At 43.9% G+C, this 13,170-nt stretch overlaps 1 protein-coding gene across 3 annotated transcripts in view; it reads right to left on the bottom strand.

Moving 5' to 3' along the window:
• Positions 1-13,170, bottom strand: part of CFAP36 (cilia and flagella associated protein 36) — a 53,533-nt gene that overhangs the window by 25,853 nt on the left and 14,510 nt on the right. For all 3 annotated transcript variants that reach the window (XM_014595074.3, XM_006272486.4, XM_019500717.2), the window contains 3 exons: positions 12,159-12,273; positions 8,418-8,505; positions 5,198-5,249 (listed from right to left, as the gene is read on the bottom strand). In XM_014595074.3, coding sequence (XP_014450560.2) covers positions 5,198-5,249; positions 8,418-8,505; positions 12,159-12,273 — 255 coding nt within the window. The remainder of the gene's footprint in view (positions 1-5,197; positions 5,250-8,417; positions 8,506-12,158; positions 12,274-13,170) is intronic.

Raw genomic sequence — 13,170 nt, 5'->3', positions numbered from 1 at the left:
ACAGGTACAAGGCCCTGGCGACCCTGCAGGAGATGGAAGGAGAGGAGGAAACCTCTGGGCAGGAACCAACGCCACATTCTCCACGCTCTGAACAGGTCAAGAGATCCAAGCAGACCCAGAGGAGGAGGCGATCACGAGGAGTGATCGTCATAGGCGACTCCATCCTGAGATGTACGGAAGGACCCATCTGTTGCCAGGACCCCTCAACACGAGAAGTCTACTGCCTGCCTGGAGCAAAGATTCGGGATGTGACGGGAATAATCCAGGCCAGGATTAAGCCCACTGATTACTACCCCATGGTCCTTGTCAATGTGGGTACTAATGATGCGGCCAGGAGAAGCCCCGATCACTTGATGACGGACTACCATGCTCTGGGTGGCGTGCTGAGGGAGATTGGTGCACAGATGGTATTCTCTTCTGTCCTACCAGTGAGCGGACGTGGAAGACGGCACGAGAACTGCATTAGAGAGACCAACTGGCGGCTTTGGCAATGGTGTCTCGAAGCAGGCTTCAGCTTCCTGGACAACGACCCGCAAATCACGACGAGGGACATGCTCAGTTGGGATGGGCTTCACCTGTCCCCCAAAGGTAAGTGTGTGTTCTCTTCTAGGTTGGCGGATCTCCTCCGGCAGGCTTTAAACTAGGCTCGTCAGGGGAGGGGAAGATGAGGGCGGGGGAAACCGTGGACCACCAAACCATGTGGCACCCACAAGGACACCCCAGCCTGAAGAAGGAGAACATCGGGAACCTGCAATCCATGGGGCGGCCAGTGGTAAGCAATAAGGGGCCCTTTGGGAATCGGAGCTGGGGGGCAAAAAAGGCACCAGTCACAGGGCTCAAGTGCCTATATACTAATGCTAGGAGCATGGGGAGCAAGCAGGATGAACTAGCACTCCTGCTTGCAAAAAACACCTACAACTTAGTAGGACTATCTGAAACCTGGTGGGATTCTTCCCACGACTGGGCGGTACATATTGAGGGGTATAGGCTGTACAGAAAGGACAGGGTGGGGAAGAAAGGGGGAGGGGTTGCACTCTATGTCAATGAGCAATATACTTCGACCCTCATCAAGACAGAATCAAAGGAGGAGAAAGTAGAAGGATTGTGGGTTAAGTTACATGGGGGGCAAGGAGAAAGGGAGTTGGTGGTAGGGGTCTGCTACAGACCCCCCACACCAAGGGGAAGAACTAGATTCGGGGCTCCTGAGGCAGCTCTCAGAGACCATAAAAACTAAGGAGGTGGTAGTCATGGGAGACCTAAACTACCCAGACATCTGCTGAGAGACACAAACAGCAAAGTCCCACCATTCACGCACGTTCCTATCCTGCGTACAGGACCTCCACCTGACGCAGGAGGTACCCCACAAGGGGGAATGCCTTACTGGACCTGGTATTGGCAACGGGGGATGATATGGTAGGGGACCTACAGATTGGTAGTCACCTGGGGGACAGTGATCACCAAATAATAGAATTCACCATAAGACGTCGAGTGGGTAAGGTAACTAGTAGGGTGAAAGTGCTAGACTTTAGGAAAGCTGATTTCAATGAACTCAGGCGTTTAGTCAAGGACGCACTACAGAGTAGGAGTTTTGAAGAGATGGGAGCCCAGGAAGGGTGGCTGTGCCTTAAGGAAATGATCCTTCAAGAGGGAGATGATCCCGAAGAGAGGAAAAAGAGGGAAAGGGGCCAGGAGGCTTCCTTAGCTGACCAGAGAAATCCAGGGCAGCCTGCGGACTAAAAGGGGAGCATATAAAAAGTGGAAACGGGGAGAGATTACCAAAAGGAGTATACCTCCTCTGCTCACACTTGTAGGGAGGCAGTTAGGCGGGCCAAAGCTACCATGGAGCTGAGGATGGCATCCCAAGTAAAGGATAACAAAAAATTGTTTTTCAGATATATAGGGAGTAAAAGGAAGGCCCAGGGTGGAATAGGACCTCTACTAAATGGGCAGAAGCAATTGGTGACGGACAGGGGGGACAAGGCTGAACTCCTTAACGAGTTCTTTGCCTCAGTGTTCCTAAGTGAGGGCAGGACAAGGCTCTTACTGGGATTGTAGAGAGGCAGCAGCAAGGCGCCAGACTGCCATGCGTAGACCCTGAGATGGTGCAGAGGCACTTGGAGGAACTGGATGTCTTTAAGTCGGCAGGCCCGGATGAGCTCCATCCGAGGGTACTGAAGGCACTGGCTGACGTCATTGCACAGCCACTGGCGGTAATATTTGAACACTCATGATGCACGGGCCAGGTCCCAGAGGACTGGAAAAGGGCCAATGTGGTCCCCATTTTCAAGAAGGGGAGGAAGGAGGACCCAGGCAACTATAGGCCAGTTAGTCTCACCTCCATCCTAGGCAAAGTCTTTGAAAAAATTATCAAGGCTCACATTTGCGAGAGCCCGGCAGGGCAAATTATGCTGAGGGAAAACCAGCACGGGTTCGTAGCAGGTAGATCATGCCTGACTAATCTAGTCTCTTTTTATGACTAGGTTACAAAACGTCTGGACGCAGGAGTAGGGGTTGACGTCATATACTTAGACTTCAGGAAGGCCTTCGATACGGTATCCCACACCATACTGGTGAACAAGTTAAGAGGCTGTGACTTGGATGACTACACAGTCCAGTGGGTGGCGAATTGGCTAGAGGGTCGCACCCAGAGAGTCGTAGTGGATGGGTCGGTATCGACCAGGAAGGGTGTGGGCAGTGGGGTGCCGCAGGGCTTGGTCCTTGGACCGATGCTCTTCAATATCTTCACCAGCGACTTGGACGAGGGAGTGAAGTGTACTCTGTCCACGTTTGCGGATGACACAAAATTGTGGGGAGAAGTGGACACGCCGGGGGGGCAGGGAACAACTACAAGCAGACCTGGACAGGTTGGACATATGGGCGGAAAACAACAGAATGCAATTCAACAAGGAGAAATGCAAAATGCTGCACCTAGGGAGGAAAAATGTCCAGCGTACCTACTGCCTAGGGAATGACCTGCTTGGTGGAACGGAAGCAGAAAGGGATCTCGGAGTCCTAGTGGACTCCAAGATGAACATGAGTCTTCAGTGTGACAAAGCCATCAGAAAAGCTAATGGCACTTTATCGTGCATCAGCAGATGCATGACGAACAGATCCAAGGAGGTGATACTTCCCCTCTATCGGGTGCTGGTCAGACCGCAGTTGGAATACTGCGTGCAATTTTGGGCGCTGCACTTCAAGACGGATATGGATAACCTGGAGAGGGTCCAGAGAAGGGCCGCTCGTATGGTTAAGGGCTTGCAGGCCAAGCCCTATGAGGAGAGATTGGGGCACCTGGACCTCTTCAGCCTCCGCAACAGAAGGTTGAGAGGCGACCTTGTGGCTGCCTATAAGTTCATCATCGGGGCACAGAAGGGAATTGGTGAGGTTTTATTCACCCAGGCGCTCCCGGGGGTTACAAGAAATAACGGCCATAAGCTAGCAGAAAGCAGATTTAGACTAGACATTAGGAAGAACTTCTTCACAATTCGAGTGGCCAAGGTCTGGAATGGGCTCCCAAGGGAGGTGGTGCTCTCCCCTACCCTGGGGGTCTTCCAGGGGAGATTAGATAAGCAGATAGCTGGGGTCATCTGAACCCAGCACTCTTTCCTGCCTATGCAGGGGGTCGGACTCGATGATCTATTGAGGTCCCTTCCAACCCTAGCATCTATGAATCTGCTGTGGATCTGACTCTAGTCCCAACCTTGGCTCAGGGTCAGAGTCAGAGCCACAGCAGCCACCTGCACTTCACTCCATTTTGTATGCAAATCTAAAACAAGGACTTTTTCTACCCCCAAATCAGCTGGTGGGGAGGAAGCCCTTATCTTAAATTCAAGTATATATGGTAATAGAAAAAAATCCACTTTTTTAGGAATGTCATTGAATTAGTTATTTGATTAATTCACTACAGCAGCTCTAAGTATTTCATTTAATCGTGAAAGTGATTTAAAGCTGAACTCTAAATATGTCAATACAGACCTACTTGTAGAAGAAAACAGAATCTCAGACCAACAGCAACTTTCTGTTCTACAAAGATGCTTGCTCCTGTGTTCTCCACCCTCTCCTCTGGGGACTCAGCAAAAATCTCTAACTGTAGCAAACCAAGTGCAGTAATTCTGCATGAGCAATTATAAATTCATGAGTCAAAGGAGAACAAAACATCTGTTAAAACTTACTTTTATGGTAACAACATCTGAAAGTAACACAGCTACAGAAATTCTGATACCTTGCCTAGTCAGCACCTCAAAATGATAACCACAGTTTTTGTCTTATAATGGGGCTTTGATAATGATTAGTCAAATCCTCCTTTCAAACTGTATAAAAGAGGAGAGCCACACACATGATCAGAGGTCAGGAAAACAGACCTTATGAAGAGAGGCTGAGAGCCATGGGACTTCATCCTGGAAAAGTGCAGGTTCAGGGGTGATCTGGTGGCCACCTATAAGTTTATCAGGGCGATCACCAGGATCTGGGGGAACTTCTGTTCACCAGAGCACCCCACAAACTCCTCCATGACTGGTTCAGGCTGGACATAAGGAGGAACTTCTTTACTGTCCAAGCTCCCAAGGTTTGGAACAGACTACCGCTGGAGGTGGTTCAAGCACCTGCTTTGAATGCCTTCAAGACACATTTGGATGTTTATCTTGCTGGGATCCTATGACCCCTGCTGACTTCCTGCCCCTGGGGCAGGGGGCTGCACTTGATGATCTTCTGAGGTCCCTTCTAGCCCAAATGTCTATGAAATCTATGAATAGCTACCACAAAAATGACATCTCAAGTTCTTCACTCTTCTCTCAGTGGTGGGTTAGCAAGTTGAGCTTGTCTTTTCCCCCTCCAAACAACAAAGCTTGATCTCTCAGGTGGAGTTCAACAAAAATTAATACCTCATTTGCACTTTTTGTTTAACATTGGCAAGAGATGTGAACAGGCTGCTTTCTCTATAGTTAATGATGCTATTGAGGTCAATGATGCACGTACAACACTCTTAAAAGAGAAACTGAACCTTCAAAAGAAAAGGTCCTTTAATTTATAATGGCAACAAGGCTGTCTCTAGCAACCCTTTTGTTTCCTCTGCAAGGCATATGTGAGTGGACGAGATTTATCCTTAGTAAAAACTTTTCAGTCCAAGGCAAAGATATAAAAAATATATATATATATTAAAGACTTACTGCCATACCTGAATTAAAAATAACAAACTCACCTCTTTAGTCCTTTTCTTATCTTGCTCTATTTCATATTCTTCCTTAGACCTCCTGACAAAATAGACAAAATATAGTGTAGAATATTCAGGAATCTTCAAAATAACATGATTTATATTGATTTAGCACTGTCAAATCAGAGGACAAACTTGGCATGATAGCCATAGAATCATAGAGAAGCAGGGCTGGAAGTGACCTCCAGAGGTTATAAAGTTCAACCCTGCCCCTGAGGTAGGATCACCCCTATCTAAACCATCCTATACAATCTACCCTCTGAACTCTACACAAGACTACCTTCAACCCTGATACAACATAGACCTAACATCCTAACCTGCCACAGATAAAAATGAACCACAGCAGCCAATATCCTGGTTCTATGAAATATTGTCAATGTATGCGCTAGAGCAGGGGTTTTCAACCTTTTTCTATCATTGTACTCCCAGGCAGCTGGACGCAGAGCAGTGTACCCCCAGCTGTGGGGCGCGGGGGGCATGGTGTGTGACTGGACCCCGAGCGGGGGAGGGGGTGACACGCAGCTGGATGCGGAGCGGTGGCAGCAGCCTCATGTGAGCTTCCCCCGCCCTCCATGTCTGGCCAGTCACCCCCACAGGGCAGGGGAAGTTCGCGCACAGCAGCTACCCTCGCATACCCCCTAGAACCTGCTCAAGTACCCCCAGGAGTACATGTATCCCTGTTGACAACCCCTGCTCTAGAGATCCTGGATATATGGCTACACCCCCTGCTACAAAGGAAGGAAAAAAATCCCACAGTACATACCAATCTGACCACGGAGTTAAATTCCTTCCTGACTCCAAAATGATGACTGGTCAGATCTTGAGTGGAAAAGAAAGACCTTCTAGCCATTAGCCTCTGGTTTTAGTCCCAGCAGGAACACTGGCACACCCCAATCCAAGTTCCCAGTCTTGATGCAGCCAACACCCAATGTCTTTGTGGAAGACTTAAAAACACCCTGATATATGTAACAAGGGGAGTGGAGGGGGCAACTAGCAAAGCCCACAAGCACAGAAAATACCCATATTGGAACATGGACAGCCACTAGCTAGGGATAATCTGTGTCTATAAACCTATTTTTGAACACCTCCAGTGATGGGGAGTCCATAACTTCCACAGCTAGTCTATCTCACTGCCTTGCTATTCTAACAGTAAAGAAGCTTTTTTTCCAGGTATCCCATCTAAACTTACTTTGCTGCAATGCAACTTCAAGCCATTCTTGTAGCAACACAGAAAAGCTGCTTTCTCTGCCCTTCCTTCTGGTAGCCCATTAAGTATTTGAAGACTGCTATCATGTCCCTTTTTTGCAAGCTGAACATGCCTAGCTCCTTCAGCTTCTCCTCATATGACTTGCCTTTCAAGCCCTTGATCATCTTTGTTGCCCACCTCTGGACCTTTTCAAACTTTTCCACATCCTTTTTAAAATGTGGAGCCCAGAACTCCACACAGCACTCCAAATGAGGCCTAACCAGTGCCAAGCAGTGAAGCACTATCACCTCCCATGTCTTGCACCTAACACTTCTAGTGATCCAGCCCAAAAGCACATTCACCTTTTGTGTGGCTATATCATATTGCAGGTTCATATTGAGTCTGTAATCTATCAAAACTCCCAAGTCCTTTTCCACAGTGCTGCCATCCAGCCAGATGTCATCCATTTCATATTTGTACGTTTGAATGTTCTTCACAAGACGTAGTACCTTGCATTTGTCCACACTGAACTTCATCCTGTTAGCACTAGCCCAACTTTCCAATCCAATGAAATCTTTCTGAATTGCGCTCACATCCTCCAACATGTTCATAATTCTTCCCAGATTCATGTCATCTGCAAACTTGCTCAGGAAGCTTTCTATCCCAGCATCCAAATTGTTAATAAATGTACTGAACAGCACCAGGCCCAGTTGGACTTTGCTTGAAACTTCCTGCTACTCTGACATGGACCTATTAATAATTACTCTTTGTTTAAGCCAGTTATCTATCCACCTTGTAAGTAGTTTTATCTAGCCCACATTTCTTCAAATTGTTTATTAGAAAGTCACGTGGGACCTTCTCAAAAGCCTGGCTGAAGTTCAGAATCATTATATCCACAGCATTTCCTTTATAGATCCAAGTAGTTACTTTGCCAAAGAAGGAGATCAAGTTTGTTTGACATGATTTGTTTTTCATAAATCCATGCTGGCTGCTTATGATCTTCAATATGAAGTGATGTTTTTTATAATGATTTCACACTGCTAAATCAGGACAAACTTGGCATGATAACCCCAAATTTCCAAAGTCTCCAAACAGCTTTGATTATTTCAAATACAAAACAAAAACTGCAATATTGGTCCTGATAAACAATGGGCCTCATTTCCCCCTGTGCAACAAACTCTTGTTTTAAGTTTATTCCTGGAAATTTTTCACTCAGATGGTAGAGTGAGTGAGTAAAAGGAGATATTTCTTCTTTTATAAGTAAAAGGAGAAATATCCAGAAGGCAGAAAATATATAGTGCCCCTTCCCTTCATCTGCTTTTGAGTATTACCTGGTCTCTTCCATGATCATAATGCCATTAGCCAGCCCCTGAGGGTTAGGGGCAAGGGCTCCCTTAAACAGAGAGGGGAACTATCACACCTTAATGAAAACTGAGCCTATTAATGTCTGCTGGTTTTATTTATGCAACTGGGATTTTTTGGGAAGGAAGAATAATCTAGAATAACCACATTGGCTCCCAACTCCCAAAACTCCACTGTCCTACAACTCGGAATAAGTCCCTGCATGGGAATTACAATGAAGCTGTGGAAAAGAACAAAACCTTCTGCAAAAGCAAAATTCATTCTTTCTACATGCACAGGCTGTTCTATATGCTTGGACTGCAGGGTGCTCTGACAATGCAGAGGCCGAAAGCTGAACTAACAAGCTGATTGTCTGAGCCCTTGTAGCATATTGAAGGTGAGCTCAGAGGAACAGGGCCTAGGTAGTGCTTCAGTTGCCAGCAATCCCGGGCTGATGAAACAGCCCCTTGGAAACCTGTTTTTCACTGATGAAAGTTAGGGCTAACTTCAAGATGCTCTATGTTTTGATTCAGTAAATGTTGTACTTGGATTCTCTCATAATTAGAACTTTGAAAAGAACATTTATGCCACCTAGTAGACAAAGGAAATGCTCAAGTAAAATAAACATGAGAATTAGTTCTTATTTTATAAAAATTATTAGGTAGGATATCCATTTTTTACCTTAAAACTTCCCTCAGTATTTGCATTTCTTGCTGTTCAATTTCAGTAAATACATCAGAGCCATCTGTCAAACAGCCAGGTAGCACACCTATAAAAAACAAAAACTGCAGAATTCCTGCATTACTTGAGAGGGGAGGGGGGATTTCCACTTCATCTAGCACACTTTCCTCAGCCAGAAAAAGGAAAGCAAGGGAAAATTATTACCTGCAATGCTGCTTTTCAGAAGTGACACAAAAAAAATTGATTCCTTAGCATCAGCTTCCCAACAACACTCCAAGCACATCTATATATATATATTAATGCACATTAATAAACTCCAGTGCATATCCTGCTGGAGTTTATTGCTCCCTGGTACTGCATTTACACATGTGCCTGAGACAACAACACACTGAGCCAGGTCAGAGCTGCTCCAGCTGGCAGGGGATCCACGGGGTCAGCCTGCCACTCCAGGGCTGCTCCAACTTGGCTCAATGTGCTATGGAGCAGCTGGCTGGAGCACAAGGGTGCTTCAGTGCAGGGCTAGCCAGTAGGCAGCCCTCTCACTAAAGCAACCTCATGCCCCAGTCAGTTGGGTCAGTGTCTACACATGTGTTGCAGCTCATGAAAAAACTCCACAGGACAGTACTTGTATTTACAAGTACTAACCTACTGTGGGGTTTTAGTTTCCTGTGGCCTAACAGGGCTCCACATATAGACGCCAAGATCTGTACTGCGAAGCTAATTGGATAACTCAGCAATAAATGTCTTTTGTAGACATAGCCTCCGAGTACTAAAGTTTTGAGTTTCAAGGAAGAGGAAGAGCAGGCAAAGCAAGACGTACATGCTTCAGTGACCAATACAGGCCATCTCCCCAAGCTGTAAGAACCCATAGCTGGCTCAGAAACCAGTTTCTTAGCTCTTTGGTTGGTGACACTCATAAGTAACAACTCAACCACACTGAAAATTTGCAGTTTGTAAAACTAACTGCAAAAAGCAACATAAAAAGATAAAACCCTAAGTCTGAAAGGGGGGGTAAAAATCCTATCGGAAAGATATCAGCAGAGAAATAAATTGCAAGTAATCTTCTCTTATCTAAGGAATACAAAAATACAGGGGAGTAGATCTGATGGCCCATGAGTTTCTTTCCAATCCTATGTTCCTTAAATACTGGAATATCATGACAATGAAAGTTACAAAAGACCATAAAAAATTAATTACTCTGTAGTGCAGTTGGATCATGTGTAATAAATATGGCATGGGGTCACACACAGAATAATAAGAAAAAAAGGAAGACTGAATTGCTACCTATTCAGTGAATGTTATTCATTCTGTGCACTGAAAGAAGCAGGTAACTGTAGAAAAAATATGATGCGATCATGTGAAGACTACATCAGAATGCAAACACACAAGTGGACCAAATTAAGCCTGCACAAACAACCTTCATTCTAACATTTAACTTTGTAAGTATGACTTTGAAATGTGTATGTCCTTCTGCTGCAGTTCTATTTATGTCGCATAGGTATGTGTCTAAGTGGGTATGTCTACACATGCTCCTATCGCGCTGTTGTTACTGTTCCGTCATTTAGTACTTCCGAAAGAAAGTACTAAATGACGGCACAGTAACAGCTCATACTACTGTCAGCATGGCACATGGTTATTTTTAGCAGCTATGTCACCATAGCAACGCACTATACCAAAGGAGCGTGTCACTACAGTGACGTAGCAGTGGTGTCACAGTTTTTGGCCATAGCATGTTTCTACAGTGACGCAGTGTCATGTATATGTGCCTACTGTGTTGTAAATAAAGAATATTAAAAAACCTTATATTTTTGTTTCTCTTTTGTGTCCCAATCTATCTTCTAAACTAGTTCCTTTAATGATGGTTTAAAAAGACAAACAACTGAGAGCAAACAGAAAACAGCCCTAGCAACTCTCCCTCAGAATGTACAAGGCATTGCACTTGGAGAAATTGGACAACTACAACCTACACCACTTCTGCCTTGGGCAATTCTGTAGAGCCATGCTCAGCTCAGCTACAGCTGAGAACAGAGCCTCCACCTAATTTCCTGCTGCCTCTTCTTACTAATCTTCTCGGTGGATAAAAATGGATTAAAAAAATTGGGCTTATTTAAATCACAATGTTTTTGATTTTATCGTTTTTTAAAATTTAAGATGCTTTTAAAAAAATAAACATATAAAGATAGTTTTAATTTAATATATGTTAAAGCTCAGAGATATTATCATGGAATAGGGATTATTACTTCTAATTATATTCTATTTGAGACAATATATTCATGTAACCTTTTTAGAAGTTTTTTAAATAGGTCACAACAGGCTATGGACTATATTGGGGGCCCAATCTTAAGGAGTTCCCAGAGGCTTCTCTATAGATTAGTAAAGATTAAAGAAAACCACTCTACCCAATGGGACTCAGTGCTCAGTCTAGAAGATCCCATTAAGCATCTCTGTGTGATGCGTAGTTTCAGTTCTCAAGCTGTGGATTTGTCTCACCAGAGATCATAGACAGACGAGGTTCTTTGGGTAGATGTGATATCTTTTATTAGACCAAAAAAATAGTTGGAAAAAATATTCTTTGCAAGCTTTCAGGCACAAATGCCCTTCTTCAGGCATAGGGAGAGTTTGTTGTCTCCAGAGATAACACCCTTGTAAACAGCAGCATATGGAAATGAAAGATAACAGACCTGATTACCCACCCATCAGCCCTATTGTCTCTCTGCAAGTTTATGTACACACAGTCAAGCCCTTTACCTTTCTCTAAAAATGCAAAGTTTCAAGAAGTTAAATGAGTAAGGGATATCAAACAACAAGAATGCACTGTTTGTAGAAATCGATTATTAAATCTAGGCTTCCTGACCAGTGATTTAAATCATGATTTAAATCTATTTGACTTAAATCAAATCTACCCTGCTGCTTTTTTCCTTTTCACAGGTATTATTTTAATACTGGCTTAAAATTTGGAATTTTAAAATAATTTAAAAACGAATGCAATTAACATTTCTCCTATGTATCCTCATGTTTAAGAACAAAATCAGACATCTTTCTAAATGATTATATGCAATTTTTCTGAATAAAATCAGAGAACTTACACATTCAATCCTCTGCTATACACACAGCAAATAGGAAGAAGGAAATTAGTAAACTTTGAGATTCAGGAAAGCTTGAGCTTATTGAAATAAAAGACTAAGAGAAGTGCCTGGAAGATAATTGTGCCAAAATTACTGACTATACACAAGTATATTAAAGTAACAAGGTGACAAAATAATATTTGAATGTGCATCCCCTTGAACACAACTTGCTGTGCAGCTACATAGAGAGGTTTGAGAATATAGCAAGTGTAAGCACAAAGGGAACTTGCTGCTTTGCAAATCCATCAGTCTTTATTCTATATGGAGTGGGAGAGTGGCCAGCTTGACAATGGTTGTTGTACTCCAGAAAACAATCGTGTTGCCCCAAGTTATAGGTACTGTTGTAATACCCCACAATGATCTGCACAATTCTTAAACTAAATGTAATTTAGATTTCATATAACAGTCTAACAGACTTTGGCTAACTTTTATTTCCCTTTTAAAAGCTGTGATTGACTGAACCAGTTGTAGCCTAAGGGTGAAATCCTGGCCTGGAAGTTTTGCCATTGACTTCTGTTGAGCCAGGATTTTACCTTACTTGTTCAGATTACATAGCTCTCAGAACAGCTGAAAAGATGCACAAAAAAACTATAAATTCTCATTTATTGCTTCTTACCATTTCTCTCTTTAATGACTCGAATGGCTTGCAACTGCATTTCAATATTTTTTTGTACCATCATTTCTTTGAATAGTCTAAAATCTTCTGCTGCCAGTACAGGTTGCAAAATGACCTGTGGGGGAGAAAACTGAGAAATTAACAGAAACCCAACTGATCATTTCAAAATAGCCCAGATTTCAAAAGGTGTACTTCAAGATAGCAAGAAATAACATCTTTGTATTGTCTCTACTTAGAAACATTTTTGTGTTATCTATCACCTGGAATAAACACTTACTGTTGATACAACACCAACAACTTTGGGGAGGGGGAAGAAACAAGAAACTAAGGAGGATGAGGATTTACCAATATGGAAAACAAAAATCCTCTTCTGTCTGATTCAAAATTCACCATCACTACACTGATTTTCTGTTTTCTATATGCATTTTAACTGCCTGATGCAGTAACACATGTAAAAAGTACTATTTTATGGTCCCAGTCCTGCTACTTTGTGCTAGTGGACAGTCAACCCTAAATAGGTTCTGCTGTTGTAGGGAACTAATTAATTTATTTGTAAAATGGAATGTTGCTGTTTGATTTGAGAGCCTAATAAGACTGAAATTCTGCAGTACTGCCAACCCCACCATGCCAAAAATCATGAGACAAACTCTTAAAAAAAAATCAAGAGATTGGCATATATATCATGAGATGCTATTTTTGAAGTATGTGTGGGGGTGTGGGGTGGTATTTGCGAAGGTCTTGGGGACTGTGGGTGTGTGTGGGGTTTAAAGCCCAGAGAAGGGAGTTCTCACACACCCTGGCAGGATGCAGGGTACTGTGGGTCTGGAGTGAGAAGCAGCAGCAAGGTAGGATGGGCTGTGGCTTGGGAGTGAGGAGCAGACAGAAAGAGACACAGACACGGAGACAATGACAGACACACAGACAGCACCCAGCTGGTAAGTGAAGGGAAAGGGACTGGGGCAGGGGTGGTAAGGGTGGTGGGGAGGGGAGGGGAGGGAAGGGGCATGGCGGG

Source organism: Alligator mississippiensis, chromosome 1 (assembly GCF_030867095.1).
Source record: "Alligator mississippiensis isolate rAllMis1 chromosome 1, rAllMis1, whole genome shotgun sequence".
In the NCBI taxonomy this organism is placed as follows: Eukaryota; Metazoa; Chordata; order Crocodylia; family Alligatoridae; genus Alligator; species Alligator mississippiensis.
Note: the sequence above shows the minus strand (reverse complement) of the source record. Positions and strands in the feature narration are given on the sequence as shown.